Source organism: Vipera ursinii (assembly GCF_947247035.1).
Source record: "Vipera ursinii genome assembly, chromosome: 2".
Taxonomy (NCBI): Eukaryota; Metazoa; Chordata; class Lepidosauria; order Squamata; family Viperidae; genus Vipera; species Vipera ursinii.
This window is the reverse complement of record NC_139513.1, coordinates 129,835,488-129,855,968: the sequence shown is the minus strand read 5'-3', so window position 1 is coordinate 129,855,968 and position 20,481 is coordinate 129,835,488. Positions and strand designations below refer to the sequence as shown.

Genomic DNA, 20,481 nt, shown 5'->3' with positions numbered 1-20,481 from the left:
AAAGGTTTCCCTGCCTTCTTTACTCAAGGCCATCTAACCCAGACCATGCCCTCTGGCCCCGATTCTGTACATTATGAATGGCCTTGAAAAAAGTATTTTCAGGCAGGATAAGTTGATTTGGTGATCTAGTATTATCTTGATTTGGTGAACTTGTGTTCCCAAAAGAAGTTCCACCTGAATCATTTGTAAGGTGGAGGCTTCAACTCCCAGATAGAGCACACTACCCAAGTTACAAAACTCATCTCTTCCACTTAAGCAGGCCTCTTTCTTCTAATTAAAAGCTTCAAACAATTTGAATTTCTCTCAAAGCAAGAGGCTATAATCATTTGACTTCATGGATGATGTACCTTCCTTAGGTCTACGGTTATCTATTTGAAATGGGCATTGCTAATGATAAACCTTAATAAGTCAATACAACTGCTGTGCAAGACATCTCCCTTTTCCATTATCTTATGTTAAAATCAGAATACTCAAAGTAAGGGGGCAGGTTTTTTTCCAAGGAACCATCAACTAATCCTAAACAAGCACATTTTCTTGTCTTTCCATAAAAAGTCACCTTTATCTCATTCATCTAACATCATCAGTGTCTTCCTATAGTCTCTAATACAAAGTTAGACCAAAATCAGTAAAGCTTAAGGAAAGCTTACAGAATGAACCTTAACTTTAAACATAAGACAGAGTGCTATTAAAGGTTTTCTCTCTGAGTGTGTGTTTTAATGCTTCTCTTAAGTTGACAAGAACTACTAATTGTTGGGCTGGTCAGTCAGCAGCCCTGGTAAAAATTATCAATTGCATCATACTTGTTGCATATACAATGTGGAGCAGTATTATTCAATATAGTTTAAAATTTCTTGTCAGTAGCTAGGGATAGTAGGTCTGGCCTGAACAAATATAGACAGCCACTAGAAAGGAGCAAAGAGAGACATAAAACAGCAGCTGATGTGGTGATTTGCTGCTACCTCCTCCATCTACCCATTCCTTCAGGATGTGACTTTTCAGCCTTACACAGGATTGAAAAAATGTGTTTTACCACTGGGAAGGAAGGAAGGAAGGGAGGGAGGGAGGGAGGGAGGGAGGGAGGAAGGAAGGAAGGACGGAAGGAAGGAAGGAAGGAAGGAAGGAAGGAAGGAAGGAAGGAAGGAAGGAAGGAAGGAAATATTCTTTTTATTTGGAAATTTGTCCAGTCTGCCAGAAAACCAGAGGATGGGTTAACAAGTTAATCGAGCTGGGGACCAGCTCAAGACATATACAACATTAGTTCCTGATAAGCACTACACTTCTCGGTAGATAATTAGCAATCAGCTCTAATCAATAAGTTATTTTTTTGTCCCGAGTAATTAATTATTACAGAGTGCCAAGTCTACAATAATTAAACTCTCTGTGCTCCTTCCTTGACTGTAATTTTAACTTTATATATAAACCACTGCAAGTACTATAACCTTTTACTTCTACCCAAGATGAGCCATTAGGGCACTGGCTCTCTCTTCTTGACTTTCCCCACCCCCTTTCATTCTTCTGTTTCTAGTTTCTCTACTGCTCAAGCTGTTATCGATCAGCCTTTCAATCGTTGGCAGAGCTGATCATGCAACAAAAGACACTTGCTGCAAACTTTGTAGGGAAATACCAAGCTATTTTAACCCCTGGCTCCCAAAGTACAGCCCGATAAGCTTCTGCAAAGAGCAACCCCATATGGGATTTTCTAAGACAAATCAAAGCAGAAACAGGAGAAAGTATTTTAAACGTACAAACGGGAGGGGTGGTATTTTTTGCAGTAATACTGTAGTATAGGTAGTCCTCAACTTACAATGGTTCATTTAGTGACATTCGAAGTTACAACGGCACTGAAAAAAGTGACATGACCATTTCCTCACACTTATGACTGTTTCAGCATCCCTATGGTCATGTGATTTACATTTGGATGGTTGACAACTGTTTCATATTTATGACAGCTGCAGTGTCCCAGGGTCAGGTGATCCCCTTTTGCCACCTTATGACAAGCAAAGTCAATGGGGAAGCCAGATTCATTTAACAACCTTGTTACTAATTTTAACAACTTCAGTGATTCACTTAACAAATGTGGCAAGAAAAGTCATAAAATGGGACAAAATTCACTCAACACATTTCTCACTTAACAACAAATTTTGGACTCAACTGTGGCTGTACCTTGAGAACTACCTGTAACACATTACACTCCTGTATTCCTAACATCTCATATCTTCTCAAACAGCCAAAATAAGTACAACTTGGATCACATAGTTTTTTAAAAAATATTTTAATAAGCTGAGATATTTAACTTCTAGTCAATGAATTGATAGAATTAAATCACAGAGACAATCATATGAAAGGGAATTTTTAAAATGGTCTGAATTCACTTCAGGGCCAAATTTTATCTTCTTAATCTACAAATTTCTTCCTTAATAAAGACATCATTTTAAGAAGGATGCCTCCTCAAATCAAAATTAGCAATCATAATTTGAGATTTCCGCAGCTACAAAGGTAACTTATTTTGCCTTATTTCACACAGGGTAAATTGTAACCCAGAGCTTTGTTAGCTATGAGTTTAATGCCAGCTGAAACCTTCATTCTGTGAACCACTGAAACATTACAGACAAATCTGGTAGCGGTAGCCAATCATACTTATTTAATAAAAATAAATATTTAGGCAGCATTTATACTCAACATTTTAACTTTGTTAAATCATGTGGCTGTTATTATTTTTCACCTGAGAAACCAGTAATCCTCTGTCCTCCAATATATCATCCAGAAAGCAACAAGGAAAAAAAAACATCTGGAGAAGAACAGCGCAAATAAAATGTTCAAAACTAAGAAGTGAATCAATCATATTCAACTTTGAGATAATAGCCTGGAAATATATAGTAATGGTTGAACTACTAGGACTGGCAATTGTTGGCGTAGCCAACCAGTGGCCAGATCATGGTAACATACAGGAATGCAATCTGACTGTGGGATGAAGCTTTAAGAATAATTGAAAAAACAAGACAAGATATGCAAAGAAAAATTGTGCAAAGAAGAATTTAGGGAAAAGTTAGAAAACTTAATCTGTTCAAGGAAAGTACACGACCTTCCCTTGCTAAAGTCAAAATATACCCATAATAGGAGCAATTGATGATTTACCTGAATGTCTCCAATTCCATTCAAAACCCTTATTTTGTTTACCAGAAGTCTACATTCCATGCTTAAGGCTGGAAAGAGAAATTGAGTTCATTCTGATTCTATTAGAATGAGTCTAGATACCATCACTTCACTCTGGCTGGCTGTATATAACATGAATAAAGAGAGAAGTGAAAAGGAAGGGAGGTGTCTATATTTCACTTTCTGCTTCCTCTTCTAAATTACTAACCAACATCCATACATTATTCAACCCTATGGCTAGATTGGAATGAATTCTTGTAGTACCACATAGTCCTAAATCCCCAGTGAGGACCCAAAATAAATACATAATTACCTTACTGTCCAGAATATTGCTATGTGAGCTTGATTATAGACCAAGGAATGAAGAATTTTGCAAAGATAACATTCCTTTCATCAGCCTTGAGAACCGACAGGCCTTGGAAGACATTGTGATAAATGCAAAGTAACTATTGCCAATTTACATATCCCTTTTATTTCCTCATATTTTGCTATTTTGCAAGTTTAATCCAAAAAGCTATTTGTTCAGAATACTTTTGCCCATCTCGGTGTAAATCATATTGCTATCTCAATGATCAAAAGTGGATGGTGGCTATATAGATGCAATTCCCCACCCCCCAATCTATATAAAATGTTTTAGTTGATTGATTGATAAATGCAGATTACACACTCAGTACAGTACTGTAAAAACAATTATCTGACTAACATGACTTTATTATATTTGGGATGTTCTGTTCTTTATCCCTGCTAGTAGTGGACCATTAACTCACTGAGTGGGGGGAGGGGGGAGAGATCATGGAATCATAGAAAAGCTGAGTTCTCACATAACCCTAAACCATGACGTAGTTTGTTTGTTCAGGCTTAGCAGGCACACTTATAATTTATGACTTCGGGGTCTTCCACATGGTAGCCATAAACTGTTCACTTTTCATCCCCCCAAAAAGCTTAAAATGAAGCCAGTTTAAGAAATTGCTGTCTGAATTTCAATCTTCAAATATATAGCTACAAGAGCACAGACGTTGCCTAGATTGAATTAAATTACAGTGGAGAAGCGCACAGCTGGACATGTGCTGAAGCAAGCTGGGAAACATGTCTTTTGAAGTAGAGCAGGAAAGTATAATTGCAGGCTGTCTCCATACCAAAATGTGGGTGGATTGAGGGTTATGTCTATTTAAATCTTCTCAATGCAACTGCTGAAGTGTCCATCCATGATTAGTAGTTGCATGAGAGAAACCTTTTGAGTGTTGGGTGAATCAAAACGCTAAGGAACATACATCATGCGTTTTCCATGAAGAAGATATGAATTGAGAAGACATCTACGTATTTAGGCTTTGCAGCCCTTCAGATCTGAGTAGAAAAAAAGTGCTTCAGAAAGCACAGAAGTGCGATTGCAATGCTGTCTACAATCTGTTGAAGCAGTCACATCTGTTTCCAAGATTATACGGCTGCAGAAGTAGCTTCCCTGATATAACCACTTCAGTCTGAATTGAAGGGGCAGCTTTTTTATTGAATCCTGCAAGTTTGCATTCTGGCTGCTGGTGAAGTCCATTTCAAACAGGGGTCTTCAAACTTGGCCCTTTTATGACTTGTGGACTTCAACTCCCAGAATTCCTCAGCCAGCATGCCTGGCTGAGGAATTCTGGGAGTTGAAGTCCCCAAGTCATAAAAGGGCCAAGTTTGAAGACCCCTGATTTGAAAGCTTCAATGGACCCAGAATGCAGTATTTGGAGCAGTGATGGGCACGCCTTGAAATGCCTACAGTATGAATCAGAACAGAGCTGGAAGGGACCTTGGAGACCTTCTAGTCCAGCCCCCTGCTCAAGTAGGAGACCCTATACCAGGGGTCTTCAAACTCAGCCCTTTTATGACTCATGGACTTCAACTCCCAGAACTCCTCACCCAGCGTGCTTGGCTGAGGAATTCTGGGAGTTGAAGTCCATGAGTCATAAAAGGGCTGAGTTTGAAGACCCCTGCCCTATACCATTTCAGACAAGTCTCCAGTTTCTTCTTAAAACCCTCCAGTGATGAAGCGCCCAGAATGTCTGGTGGCAAGCTGTTCCACTGGTTAATTGTCCTCACGGTCAGGAAATTTCTCCTTAATTCCAGATTGCTTCTCTTCTTGATCAGTTTCCATCCATTGTTTCTTGTCCTGCCCTCTGGTGCTTTGGAGAATAAATTGACCCTCTCCTCTTTGTGGCAGCCTCTCAAATACTGGAATATTGCTATCATATCCCCCCCCCCAATCCTTCTTTTTTCTAGACTAGCCAAACCCAAATCCTGCTACCATTCTACCGGAGTACCTCAGGGAACACCTGCTGCCGGCATCAACTTCCCTCCGCCCTGTGCGTTCCCACAGAGAGGGCCTCCTCAGGGTGCCACCGGTCAGAGAATGTAGATTGGTGGCCCCCAGGGGGAGGTCCTTCTCTGTGGGCGCCCCGGAGCTATGGAATCAGTTACCGGTTGAGCTCCGGACGGCGCCCGATCTTCGCTCCTTTCGCCGCGATCTAAAAACATTCTTATTCGAACAAGCCGGCCTGGCCTGATGGGGGATTGGTGGGGTTTTTTATTGTTGTTTTATTGGGGTTTTAATATTGTATTGACTGTTTTTAGTGGGCACATATTTAATCCTTTTTTAATTTTTGTAACCTTGTATTTTTATTCTTGCCCTGTTCACCGCCCTGAGTCCTCCGGGAGAAGGGCGGTATATAAATATTATTAAATAAATAAATAAATAAATTCTTCATCTGTTTTAGTCTCCAGGCCTTTAATCATCTTACTTGCTCTTCTTTGCACTTTTTCCCAAAGTCTCGACATCTTTTTTGTAATGTGACCAAAACCGGATGCAATTTTCCATGTGTGGTCTTACTAAGGCTTTATAAAGTGATACTAATACTTCACGTTTTTGATTCTACGCCTCTGTTTATACAATCAAGGATTGTATTAGCTTCTTTGGCTGCTGCCACACACTGCTGGCTCATGTTTAAGTGATCATCCACGAGGATTCCAAGGTCCCGCTCAGAGTTACTGTTTTTGACTCAGGTTTCACCTAATCTGTACTTGTGCCTTTGGTTTTTCCTGCTCAGGTGTAAAACCTTGCTTTTCTCCACATTAAATTTCATTTTGTTGGATAGGGCCCGTTCTTGTTCTCTTTTTTTTGCCTTCTTCTCTTTTTTTACCTTGTTATTATAAGGTACTATTTGTGTTCTCTATATTGTTTGGTTTTCTTATACACCACCCTGAGTCAGTTTGGCATCAGGCGGAGCCTAAATTGGATAAATAAAATTAATGTTGCAAAATACCACTTTCCAATCCAATCTGAACTGTACTATACATTTCCTAGTATAGCATCTCATTAAGGTCCTAAGTCTCTAAGTGTGTTTTCAAACTAAGGAATTTAGTTTCCAAGCTACACCTCCATTTCACCCATCCTTTTTGGGTGCTTTTAAAATTTCTGAACTATGGACAACAGCAGAGTAGTTACACACAAATGTGATTTGTTCAACCATTTACAAGCCCAGTGAAATGCTTTTGTGCTAATCCTCCTTCTGTAGACTAACATCAGTCTTTCTGAACCCCCGCCCCCCCAACCATAATCATATTTTAAATCAAGTCAGCAGAGAAGGAAGCTTGCAAAATGAATGGGAAAAAGTTTGTAGGAGAGCGGTTAACACCTGAGGTCAAGCATAATGCTAGGGACTGAGAGGCCAGTGGAGTTAAAAAAAAAAAAGAAAGGTAAGGAAGAAAAAGGAACTCAGCAAGCAGGAGTGAATCAATCAAAGAGACCATCATAGTTTCTGACACAGAGCCCTTCTGGAAAATATATTGCAAGTTTATCTGTTATGCTCTGGACTTAAATTACTAAGAAATTATAGCCTGATGCAAAGAAGAGGCAGCAGCTAGAGCCGGGGGCATTGAGAAGGCTTTGCCTTCATCAGTGTCTCAGCAGCTATAAATTTAAAGAAGAGGAAGTAGGCTGTTATGTATGCCTTGGATATGCTAAACCACAGAGAAAGAACCAGAGACTCCTCCATAATCATAGAATGATGTTCCCAAAAACGGGGGGGGGGGGGGAAGCAAAGGGAGGCAACATTTGAGGGCTGAGTCAGCCTCCTGAACTTTCAAATAGCTACAGACATTCATCACAGTATTTATTTTACAATGTTTTTAACAAAAACTTGGCAAACTCCAGGCAGAACACCACAAGGTCAAAGACAACTACGGTATATAAAAACTCAAGCACAAATTAAAATAGCAATGCAGGTACAAAAGTAATACAAATGAGTAAATGATTATGAAACAGTATGAACAATTAGTATAAGCCACGGGCGTCAAACTTGCCACGTCACGTGACGTGTTGCGACGTATAGCGACTATTCTTGCATTGCCGGCAACGGGGTGGGTGCGGCTTTGGTATGATGAAACCGGCCCGTGGGCCGGCAGTTTGACACCCCTGGTATAAGCAGTATGAAAAGAGTCTACTGGAGCTGGGCGGGCAATAAATTTAAACTAATAATTATAATTAAATATAGACAGCTTCTGAATTAAATAATCTTTTATCACTGGATATAAAAATGTGCTTTATCTTTTTTGGGGTGGTGGTGGTGGGGGAGGGAGAATATTCCACAAAATAGGGGATGCCACTGAGAAGGCCCTAATTTCCTAATCCTCCTCACCTCATGTTCTTTGGGAGAGGAGCTGCAACAGGCCCTCTCTCTTGATCAGTGAGCTGACATTTCACTTCTAGCAAGGCACTGCTTAATGTATCTTGGTCTTACTCTGTTGAAAAAATATGAAAAATAATAGCCAGCACTTGGTGTTGGCTCTGCCTGTCTACCATTAAGCCACTGGAGAACTTCAAAAAGCTTACAGGTCATCCTCAACTTACAACGGTTCATTTAGTAACCGTTCAAAGTTACAAAGGGACTGAAAAAGTGACTTATGACTGTCTTTCACACTTACGACCGTTGCAGCATCCCCATGATCATGTGATCAAAATTCAGACCCTTGACTGCTGACTTATATTTATGACGGTTGCAGTGTTCCGGGCTCACGTGATCGCTTATTTTGCAACCTTCTGACAAGCAAAATCAATGGGGAAGCCAGATTCACTTAACAAGCGTTTTGCTAACTGAACAACTGCAGTGATTCACTTAATAACTGTGTTAAAAAGGTTTGTAAAATGGGGCAGAATTCGCTTAACAGCTGTCTCGCTTAGCAACAGAATTTTTGGGCTGGGTTGTAAGTCAAGGACTACCTGTATTGCTGAAGCATGTCAGGCTAGTTCTTTCAAGTGTTTAGCTGCTGCATTCTGTACCAGCTGGAACTTCCAGGTCATCACAGACAACCCCAAACACAGCCTCACATTGTGATATCACCGGGAGAGACAGAACATGCACATTTCAGTCAATTTTATTTATTTCTTTTTGCTGAGTAAAGAATTGAGAATTGAGACAGCTATTTGGGGCTCCGAGAGACATTGCTTTATTCAGGCTCATTTGAGTCTGATAGGAGCGAAGACCGGATTGATTTGCCTCTCAAAGTTCTCATGTTAAGGCTGATATATATACTTTTTTACTTTCCCCCCCAAAACAAAATTGTGCACTGAAATTTGGTGGTGCAATTTTAGAGGACAAAGTGCCCCCATGCAGTCACCCACCTTTGAGCTGAAATATAGAAACAGGGTGAGTCATAACTGGAAATTTAATAGCCATGTGTGGAAAGTGATCCATACCTGAGTGAGGAATAGACATATTATTCTGAGAGCAACTGCAAACAGATGCTGAAGCACTTACGGTGCCAAGGTCACTGGAACAGAACAAAATAGCATATTTGTCATTCTGCCTTTCTCTCTCTTCTCTTTCTCTTCTTCTGGGTTCCCTACCAAACTCATCAAAGGAAGGCCTTTATTTCCCTTTATTTCTTTGCAATGCTCCTTCTGGCACAAACATTGTTCCTCAGCAGCATCAAAGTCATTAAAAGCAATTGTAATTCAAAGACTCATTATCAAGTGAGAGATCCCTCAAGCAGCTTTTCTCTGCAGCCTGGAGGGGGCAGCACACACAGCAACTGCATATACCCAGTAATTCCTACAGAAGATGTAATGTTCCTAGTGAAGGAATCAAAAGCTGTTCATTATACTATAATGCTGCAACACATGGCCAAACAGCAGCTATCCTGCTACAGTTCTTGCTTAAATCTCTTTTATCATATATCCCACATCCCTTAAACCTACAGTTCTTGCATATTTAGGAGTAACCGAAGCTTCATTTTATAGACGTTAAAAAAACCAAACACCTAACTATGGTAGGTTCTTTCTGAAATAGCGCAGGAGCTGTTATAAGGACATTTCAGAACAAGTTCCTTGTGAATCTCTCTGACAGAAATGTGGGAATTGGGTTGCTAGATTATTTGCAAATTTGCCTGAAAGAATTATGAATACTAAATACAGTAGCAATTGTTTCTTCCGAGTAAATTACTCAAAAATTGGGCTGCACGTTTATTTGAGTGACAGCAAGCACATATTTGTACACGTAAATCTGTGTAAGAGTTTTTGGTTATACAAACAGTTGCAGGATTTGGATGTTATGCCTGGGGCTTGTAGATGATCTAGAACTGATTCCTGCAATACATATCCGGTAGGATGGGAATGAAGCCCAACATATCTGGAGAATTCCAGGCTGGAGAAAACTGTACTAAACTATATTCACGTGATACACGATGCTTGAATGACGCATCAACTTGAGGGCTACATTTTAGTTTATCCTGTTGTGGTAACCAACCTACGTGATTAGTTTATTATGGCTTGGTGGTGCTGCAAATTCCCCAGTTGGGGTGACCCATAAATCCAGCCTTCATCATGCCCTTCATTTGAGCTCCCATGCCCATATTTTGTCTACTCACTTTTTGGAACTACATCTTGCCATTTAACACCAATGTGGAACTGAGCAACCCAACTTCATAAAATATAGTTTGAATATGAATCGTTTGAAACTAACCACAATTAACCACACTTTGGACATCACAGAAAACTGGAGTTAAGCCAAAATGTGATAGAAGCTCCTGAACACATTTTCAAGGCCAAAATATAAATGGACAGCAGTGAAAGTCAGGCAGTTTTCAGACTCACTGAACAATGAGCTGTTGCTCCCTAGATTTAAGACTACAATACTGTAAATAATGCTTGGCTATTGGCTATCTTGCCTGGAACTAAACAAGATTCAGTCCAAAGCCCCTGAAGAGCAACAGGTTGTGCGTTTCTACCTTGTCAGTGGTTTCCCATTTATTTATTTCGCAATTGGCATATCATAGATGGTTTCCTGTCATTGAATTTCTCGTTGGAAGCTGTCTTATTCTGGCCCTATGAAAGCAGTTAAAACTTGAGTTTTGAACGTCTGCCTCTCTCTTGCTTTTCTTTCTCTCTCTCTCCCTCTCTCTTCCACCACCTCCATTCTAGTTCTGCCTCTCTTTGGAAAAGCAAGTAGGAAAACTCCCAAGAACAGCACACTCCAAGAAACAAGCACAACAAAGGTTCTGTGCAGTCTGAAATGTTACTGATAGATAAGGAGTGGGTGAAAAAAATGTCAAAAAGGTAAGATTTATTTCTTAGAGGAATGAATAGGAGCGAAACAAGCAAAAGTTTTCTTGGCACTAGAGAAACTTCAGAATGGCCTTGGGTAAGGCACTCTGAATTCAAGACAAAAAAGAACTTTCAACCTACCGCATTTCCCATCTGTTGTCCTACATTTATTACTTTGGGGAGGAAGAGAGTTCAATGAAGCAGTTACAGTTGCAAACCAGCTTCAGGCAGTAGAAAGCATCTCATGGCACCTTCAGTAGAAGGAAACTCTGATTTTAAAACTAAAACGAAACAAAAACCAAAAGACACGCCAATAATTTCAAGCCATGCCATATCAGTCAGGGCTGATAAATATAGACTTTTTAGTTTTAGTTTTACCCCTGGCTGGAGGAGAAACCAGAGCATCTCTGAGAGCAATAGCCCCTGCAAAGGGAATTTCCTGCCACGCAAGCTACTGAAGAACTAGAGGTGAATCCTTTCAGTTATACTTTCAATTACAGACGTTGAGAGAGGAATTGGCTAGTCAGTTTTACAGCTTTGCAGAGAGTTGTCTGGACTCTCCTTTGAGAGAGCAACCGCCGTCTCAGATCACCGGTTGAACAAGCCATTCAAAAAAGAAAATGGCTACCGAAGCCAATCTCTTGCAGTCAGGGAGAGGCCGAGGCCAGGAGGGAACTCCACAGATGACTGCTCCAGAAAGCAGCACCTCAGGATTCCTTGCCCATGAACTCTAGACTGCCTCTATGGAAGGTCTGCTGCTGGCATGTCATTGCATGCTAGATTAGGGATCCCCAAGCCCTGGCCCATGGCATGCCAGAAACCGGTCCACGCAAACAAGCGAAGCCCCATCTGCGGGATGCAGGCAGTACATGAAACCACGCCCCCTCCAGTCCTTGAGAAAAACTCACTCCATTGAACTGGTCCCTGATGCCCGAAAGGTTGGGGGCCTCTGTGCTAGATCACCTAAAGCCAACCTTAGCCTGCCTCAGCAACAGGCTGGTTGGTGATGAAACTGGGGCTGCTTAGTGAGGATGTGCCTTCAACAAACATTACCTGGGCAGCTTCACGTTGCAGCAATCAGTAAGTCACACTTACAGAAACTGGAGAATATATATTTGACTACACCGTGATTTATTGGACATGTATTTCAAAGCTATCTAGAGATCACTGCAATATTGTATATTTAATTATTTTTGAATCTCTGGATTTCACAATTGTTGTCAGGCACTTTGAAGCAACCCTGATTAGGTCATGCATCAGTCTCATTAATGGTAAATTTTATTTCTTCAAGCTGTAAAATGGGAACTGAACAATTTCCACCTGACTATGTTATTAATAGGAAGGAGAATCAACTCTACCCAGGGAAAAAAATATTTTATCAACATTGGTTCAAAGGAAAAGTAGGATATTTTCAGTTGTCTTTGATTTGCTCAAACCTTTCGGTCTATTTAGTTCAGGAATATCTATCTAATTGGTAGCCGTTTTCTATAACTTCATTTTTTTCTACAATTTCAGACACCTATTTTAGATGTCAGGGACTTCCTTCCTTCCTTCCTTCCTTCCTTCCTTCCTTCCTTCCTTCCTTCCTTCCTTCCTTCCTTCCACTGGAATACAAAATCAGTATAGATTCAACAAAAACCATCTTTAAACATAATGCCCATAATAATTATAAACAGATTAAAAACAATTAATAATCAAAATTTGAAAATACAAACTTACAGTATTGTTAATAATGAAAATGAAATTATAATCAAATCAAACACCAAATAAAATAAAGCAAATCAATTTAAGGAAATTCAAGGTAAAGTAAGGACGGCAATATTAAACTACTGTCCAAAAACTCTTCAAAGGCATTCCATCGTTAGTAGCTTCCAGAAGATTAGAAGGGATGGAACAAGGTTTAATTCCAAGTAAACGCCATTCTACAAGTTTGGAGGATTGACTGAAAAATAATGCCTCATAGCTTTCATTTCTTCATGAAAGTAGAATATTCTTCTTCCAGACAGAATGTATTGGATGCCATATTTGGGTAGTAGTAGGTGTTAGTATGGATACTTAGGAAACAATCCATATACAACAGGACATCAAAGGTCAAACCCAGCACTTTGAATTATATCTAGAAACCAGTAAGTGCAAAGCAAACCCATGTAAGTGCAAACCCATGTAAGGGCAAAGCATAGGTGTAATGTGCTCCTGGTAAATACCAGTAGTTACATCCGTTATAATTCCCAGGTGGTTTTCAGACTGATCCATGCACTTTTACTGAGTACAGTACTGTTATAGTTTTATTCAAAAGGAATAGGGACATCAGTTTGCAAGAGCCCTGTTCTCTAAATAGGGGCTGCGCTAGCCAAAGTGGGCAAAAGCTCTCCAGCCCATGACCTTCAATTTCCTATCGAATGACTGAGGAGAACTCCTGAGTCATAGGCTTTCCACCTCCGGATTAGCGCCACTCTATTGAGACACAACTTGGCAATAGTCTGAAAACCTCAACAGACACATAACTCCATATGGCTTAGATTTAATTTGTACCTCTCATTGCATCTAGGCTCATACAGACTCCAAAAACCAGGACAAGAGTTCTATTCCATCTCTAGCATGGTCTGGAGTTGTGATATGTAACTGGGATATATAACTAGGTATCACTGCATATTGACAATATTACATCTCAGGCTGATGGATGACCTCTGCCAGTGATTTTACATAGACGTTCAACAAATGGCAAAGGACTGGTCTGTGGAAGACTGAGGGAAAAATCTCTTTAGTGTCTCTTTGCAGGTCTAATGCAATCACCCCCTCTTCCAAATAAGAACTGATAATCTCCCAGAACCAGCCAGCTATACCTCACCTTGTTCTCTGAAGGAGCCAATGAGCCAAGAACACAGATGGCGGAAATCAGCTAGAGTGCTGATTTCCTGTCCCCTTTATCAGAATGCATAGACCCTAAAGAATCCCAGATAACATGGCTAAATATTCGTCGTCAACCCACTGGACTCTGTCCAGAAGGAGTCAACATTTTGATGAATTTGAGTGCCTTTGTTTGCAAAATGCTACAACATAGTTTAATAGCCAGACAGGACTCAGGTGACAACACCCACTTCCCCAACAGAATAAGAGAAGAGAAATATTTATTAAATTGATATGCTGCCCATCTCATCTAGATAAATAAAAAAAAATAAATAAAATAATAAATATGCTATACTAAGACTATTTGTCTGCTTAGTTCAATAGTTTCTTATGATTCTGGCCCTCCAAAATCTCAGGCAGAACCCCCTTCCACCCTCATTTTCTTCCAACTGATATTTTATTAAATTGGAGATGTACTGACATGAAGGCTTGTTGAATGTCTGAAAACAATGGTCATATTTTCTTCAGTTTCCTTCTGAAGGTCAACCTATTAAATCAGCAGGTAAAGCTGTTCATAACTTGGAGATAAATATTATCACCTGCTATTTTCTACAGGTCAAACTAATATTAACACATAGGAAATTGACCAGTAGAAACCAAAGTTGGTTCTTCTGCTGTCAAATGATAACATGTCCTTTAGAACTCTGGTGACATTATTGAATTAACAGTACTAGATGTGAAACATTGTGTTAATTCTTATTTTGGCATCTGCACTCCAAAATATCCTAAAGATACTGGATGGAGCTGGCTAGGCATTTGAAAACTACGTATTTTCTGGCATTATTTTGCAAGGCAAAATGAGGAGCCAGATTGTTGGGGGCAATATGCTGACTCTGTAAATTGCTTAGAGAAGGCTGTAAAGCACTATGAAGTGGTAAAGGTAAAGGTTCCCCCACACATGCATGCTAGTCGTTTCCAACTCTAGGGGCTGGTGCTCATCTCCATTTCAAAGCTGAAGAGCCAGCGCTTGTCCAAGGACGTCTCTGTGGTCATGTGGCTGGCATAACTAGACGCCAAAGGTGCACGGAACGCTGTTACCTTCCCACCGTAGTGGTCCCTATTTTTCTACTTGCATTTTTTTACGTGCTTTCGAACTGCTAGGTTGGCAGAAGCTGGGACGAGTAACAGGCGCTCACTCTGTTACGTGGCACTCGGGATTCGACCCGCCAAACTGCCGATCTTCTGATCGACAAGCTCAGCGTCCTAACCTACTGAGCCACCGTGTCCCTTTGCGACGTGGTATATACATCTTAAGTGCTATTGCTAAAATGGGATCTTTTCCCCAGAAGTCAGAGGGATGCAAGTTATTAAGGAATAGGGGAAATGTGAATAGTACAATTATGATTGCTGGTCCCTTTCTCTGTGAATGTATAGCAAATATGGCTAGAGTTATAATATTCTTATAGAACTATTCTTCATTCACAACACATATAAATGATACAAATACTACAAAGGCAAGAGGATATCTCCAAACAGCTGCAGAAGAAAGTCTTTTGCATCCCTAAAGTATGCCACAAAATAAAAGCATTCCTTCCCCCCCCCACCCCCCCACAGCCTTTCTCCATCTTCTCCTCTTGCCATTTCACATCATATGATGTTTCCAAGAGGCTTCATTGACTGGCACAACCAAATCAATGGTCTCTGCTTAGAGAGGGAGTCTATTTATGTATCTCATTCAGATAACAGAGGTAGCTGAAAATAGTCTGCACGGAGCATTCCAGAGGCAATTAGCTTATCAGTAGGTCCTGAGGTAGTTTGTGGCATTTGCCAACTCATGGGCTGTCATGGAAGGATAGCCTACAAACGAACGACCTTTTCTCAGTGACATACTTTATTTGACTCACACTTTGGATAACAAGGCTCCAGCCAGCAATATGGAGAAGAAAAATGGATAGAAGGGTATCAAATACAGTGTTTGGTGATTTGGGAGAGGAGGATTTTAGCAATTAATATTTGAATTTACGTGACCTTCCCCAGGATGTGGCTGCAAACATCCGAGGATCCTTAGATAGCAGCAAAATGCAGAAAAATCCAACAGCCATCTAGTGGTGGTCCAGATTTTTGAAGCCTAGACCTGGTAACCCTGCCAAAGATCTTAAATGATTGTTTGCTGGAAGAGGTATTCTATATCATCTCAGAGTCCACTGGGGTGGGTAGCTACATTAAATTTATATATTTATATAATAAAGAAAAAGATTTTAATAAAGCAGCAAAATACAATCATTCAGTGCAATAAAAACTGCACCTGGGTTAAAAATCCAATCATGTTTTTTCATTCATTGAGATTTCTGCCATTCTCCTTATCCACATTATTATTTTTTTCTTTTCTTTTGCCAAATCGAGGAACAGGAAAGAAGTTGTGTATCATATTCCAACCGTCTTTTGTAACAATTTTTCCAGGCTTTGCAATAAGGAGCCTCAGAAACACATTAATCACGTTGGGTCCTGGAAGAGACCTCCCTTGTTCCAAACTCTCTTGTGGTCTTGAAGAGCAAGCAAGCACTGCCAGCTTCCCTGAGTTCAAACAGACCCGTCCTCCTGCCTTGTGACTGTAAATCTACTCATGGCTTTATTGTTATCTTGACAGGTCAAGAGAGAGAAAACGAGGATTGAGGAAGGTGTTTGGATGAGATATATAAATGCACATTGTAAAACCTGCTCGAGTTATTTAAAGTGAATATTTGAATAATTAACCAAATATTGAATCAACCCAAAGGGGGGGGGAAAGGAGGGGGGAGCAAGGAGACCTCAAGAAAGTCCTGAGAACACCAAGGATTTCATACTGTAAAAGGAGAAGATAAGAGAAAAAGTGTGCTTATAGGAATTGGCCATAAGTCAATCCAACCTTTATTGTGGCCATAGTCAAGGGGGAAAAAATGAAATTTAACTCCATAAAGTAGCCAACCTAATTTACTTTCCGATTCATACTGGATACCAAGAATATAATATTTAATAAATTATTTTTTTAAAAAAATCTCTGCCTTACTTTTTTCCTCTCCTTTTCTCTTCCTCCCCCCCACCCCCTCAAACAATCTTCCTTTTTTTCTTTTGCAGGACATCAAACAACACACACACCCCTTTCCTTTTGCAAGTCACCATACCCTTTAAAAGATCTTTTAACAAGTGGATTTTTAAGAGAGAGAGAGAGAGAGAGAGAGAGAGGAGAGAGAGAGAGAGAGAGAGAGAGAGAGAGAAATCCCCTCTCCACATACTTGTTTGGCAACCTCTCTTCTACCCCCCCCCCCCGCACCTCAACCAAAAAAAGCTGGGAAATAATCAGAGTTGTAGTCCTCAAGGGCAGCGTTTTCCAACCTTAGGAACTTGAAGATGCGTGGACTTCAACTCCCAGAATTCCCCAGCCAGCTATGCTGGCTGGGGAATTCTGGGAGTTGAAGTCCACGCATCTTCAAGTTCCTAAGGTTGGAAAACGCTGCTCAAGGGCTCCGGAGAGCACCGGCTTGAGGGTACAATATCGGTGTTCATGAAACCCTGGCGCTCTCAAGAGAGAAGGGGACGGGGCGGGGGAAAGAAGAAGGTGGCAGGTCTCGGTTTCTCCAGCCCCGCCCGCCGGAATGCCTCCGAAAGAGAGAGCGAGCCTCTGTTTTGGCTCCTCCAGCCAAATCCGCCAGGCGCCTCACTCCAAGCGGAGGACGCGGGAGGAGGAGGAGGAGACGGCGGCTGGGGAAGAGACCGAAGCCTGAGGCTCGGAGGCGCAACGACGCTCCTCGGGCGAGCCCCCTACTTCGCCCCCCCCGTCCCCGGGCTGCTTTTAGAGCCCGGCCCACCTGTAAGCGGCGTCTGAAATGCATTTCTCTCCAGGCAACGCACTGGGGGGAGAAAAAGAGGTCAACCTCCCTCCCTCCCGCCTTTTTTAGCACCGCGCCGTCGCCAGCTTTATTTTTGGCGAGAGACAGCGCGCGTCTGGAGGAGATTCCCATCTCTCTGAGGGGAAAACCAAGGTTTCTTCGGGAGGGACAGGAACGGGTCCTTTTTCTCTGCCAAGCTCTCTTCCACACATCTCTAAAGGGCTGACACCCCCACGTGTTGCATTCTGTACCCCGGGAAGTTCTCGGTATCCCAGGGCAGCCGGCTTCGTAGTATGACACTCACTCTTCTCACACACGCGCTCCCCAACACGTAAGCACACCAACCAAGGCAACGGATCCCTCAGAAAAAGCCGCCGCGGAAGCCTTTTGGCTGCTGGCATAGGAAAAGCCGCCGAGTTTCTTCCGAGGCAGAGACGGCTCGGGCTTTTAAGAAAAATGCCTTCCGCCCCGGGGATACTACAGCTTTTAGCTTAGCCGAATTCTTCTTCGCCCTCCGAAATTGCGCAGCCCAATCCTGTATATATTGGTGGAAAACAAACAACTCGGCTTTCACACTTACTCGGATTAAGTCTTCCGCACCTCACGGTGAGCTTTGCATTGCGTTTGATTCTAATCGAGATACCATCCAACAACAGATTTTAGATTTCTTTTTGTCCTCATGAGCCGAGGGCTATCTTGTTTCATCTTTTGGTAAACTCGAATACCAGTTATTTTCAAGCAGGTTTAGATCCGCTATACACGCGCACACACACGCACACAAATACACACTGTGCAATGCCCTTTCTAGTCTACTGCCCCTCTCCCTTTAAAGATCTTTTTAAATCTTCCTTAAATGTCTGGAGTCTGCCTCTCTCTCTCTCTCTCTCTCTCTCTCTCTCTCTCTCTCTCTCTCTCTCTCTCTCTCTCTCTCTCTCTCTCTCTCTCTCTTCCACACTTTGTTTTGATCTCTTGATTACTTTTGAAAAAAAACGTTTCATTCCTGCAAACCATCAGGCATGAAACTTCCCCACGACTCCTTGTTCTCTCTCCACTCGTAACAAATCACCGGCGCTTCCCCACCACCTCCGTCCAAACACTGATCGAACCAAATGGAGGGGGAGGGGGGAAAAGGCGCCTTAAGTTCCCAGGTCCTCACGATCTCTTTTATCCACCTCGCCCCCTCCATTAACCAATCACAAACTGAAGGGGAGAGGGGGGGGGGAAGAAGAGAAATCGATCAAGTTCATCACGCTTAACTCCTTAGAAAAAAGTCAAATGCATTTCCCCCATCCGAAGTATTGCAGGTAATCGCGGCTGTTGCCATCCAGCAGCTCCCGGCAACTTAGGCCCCCTCGGTGTTGCCCACCCATATGCCACTCACCGGAACTACAAAGACAAAAACGGTCTGTTAGAGCAGCGTTTTCCAATCTTAGGAACTTGAAGATGCGTGGACTTCAACTCCCAGAATTCCCCAGCCAGCTATGCTGGCTGGGGAATTCTGGGAGTTGAAGTCCACGCATCTTCAAGTTCCTAAGGTTGGAAAACGCTGTGTTAGAGACTCCGCGACCAGACATCCCCCTCGAATTACCTTGGCCTTTGACCGAAGAGATGCCCAGAAGAGCAAAGAGCGCGCCACACAGTATCCTTCCGCAGCTGCCAATCCCGGCCATGGTTTCCCAGAGGCGGAGCAAGGCTGAGGATGGAAGAGAACTTCAGGAGTTTGGGGAAGGTCTTGTGAAAGATCTGTCCACCTATAATCCCGCGTTTCGCTCCTGCTGCCTTCCAAAACGGGCCGGAAGATTTTGCGACGGGGGTAGCCAGCTTCCGCCCTCTCACTTTTTACCGCCTTCTCGGTCAAGACCGCCCTGGACACTCGCTCGATTCCCAAGAAGGCTTAAGAGATATCGGGGAGAGAGGGTGTGATTTAATCCTGGTCACCTCACTTGGCCGATGAATTCTTCCCCCAAAGTCTGAGGACGAGTGGGAGGCTGCGACATCGGTCAACCACCCCCCATCGCCATCCTGCCAAAGGACTTGGTCGAAAGGGAGAAAACGATCCTGCACTGCGGGGCAGAATCGGCAGCAGCAGCAGCAGCAGCCGCGGAGAAGGAGAAGAAGGAGGAGACGGAGCCGCCGCCGCCGCCGCGTCCGTGGGATCGCAGAAGCTCAACAGGGTGGCTCAGTAGGGGAGACGGAAGGGAGAAGTCTGAGAGGAAATATTCAGAGGTCCGGGCTCCTCAAAACATACTCGGAGGCTTCGGGAAGGAGAGCCGTGCGGAGCGAGCGAGTAGCGGCGACGAGAGATCCGCCGTCACACCTATCCAATCCCAGAGGGAGGAGCGAAGTTTTCTCTCGGCGAGCGCCGCAGCTGGCGTTCAGGGCCGAACGAAAAGTTTTGGGGAGGGGGAATCCGGTCTGGGGGCTTTCTCCCCTCCCCGAGTCCTCCTCAACTCGTCTCCCGAGCGGTTCTCATGATGGCGGGAGGCAGCGGGCTACCCCGCTCTCGCCTCTCTCCAACATCCCGAAGGCGAGCCAGCGGGGGTTTGGAGGACAGCCGCCGGGTGCCTCTCTCTCCAAGGGGTAGGGCTCCGGCTTGCTTCGGCGGGCGCGTCTTCGCTTGCTACCCTCCCGCTCCTGGCTCGGCAGCGGAGTGAGCCAGGATCAGCAGAGCGGCGGCGGCAGCAACCTCAGCCAGGGATAGGCGGAGAAAGAGAGAGGCCGGCATTGCCACCTATTGCCACCTAGTGGCCCACGCCGGCAACAGCGCCCGACGAGCGCTCCGCGAAGGCAGAGACGCTGGTCCGGTGTGCCGTCGGGCTCAGCTGCGCGGTTGTTATGGGGAGCGTCGATACGTGTCCCCGAGTCCGCACGAACCTGTACGAGCGACCCCGACCCCAGCCACCGCTATCCCTTCAGAAAAGCTTCCAGTTCCTGCAGGTTTTGTATTTGAGTTGGGTCCCATTGCGTCCTGCCGTGGGGATTTTGGGAAAGTCCGAGGCTGGTAGCCACCGCGGGCTAAGTTTTGTGTTGTTGTTGTTAGTT

General features: G+C 43.0%; 1 protein-coding gene across 1 annotated transcript in view; it reads right to left on the bottom strand.

Annotated features, from left to right (window-relative positions):
* The window catches only part of SDK2 (sidekick cell adhesion molecule 2), a gene marked incomplete at both ends in the record, with an annotated part of 427,058 nt that extends 407,949 nt beyond the window's left edge, over positions 1 to 19,109 (bottom strand). Inside the window, one exon of the mRNA XM_083351383.1 lies at positions 19,028 to 19,109. Within this exon, the coding sequence (XP_083207509.1) occupies positions 19,028 to 19,109 (82 nt within the window). The remainder of the gene's footprint in view (positions 1 to 19,027) is intronic.
* Between the last annotated feature and the right edge of the window lie 1,372 nt (positions 19,110 to 20,481).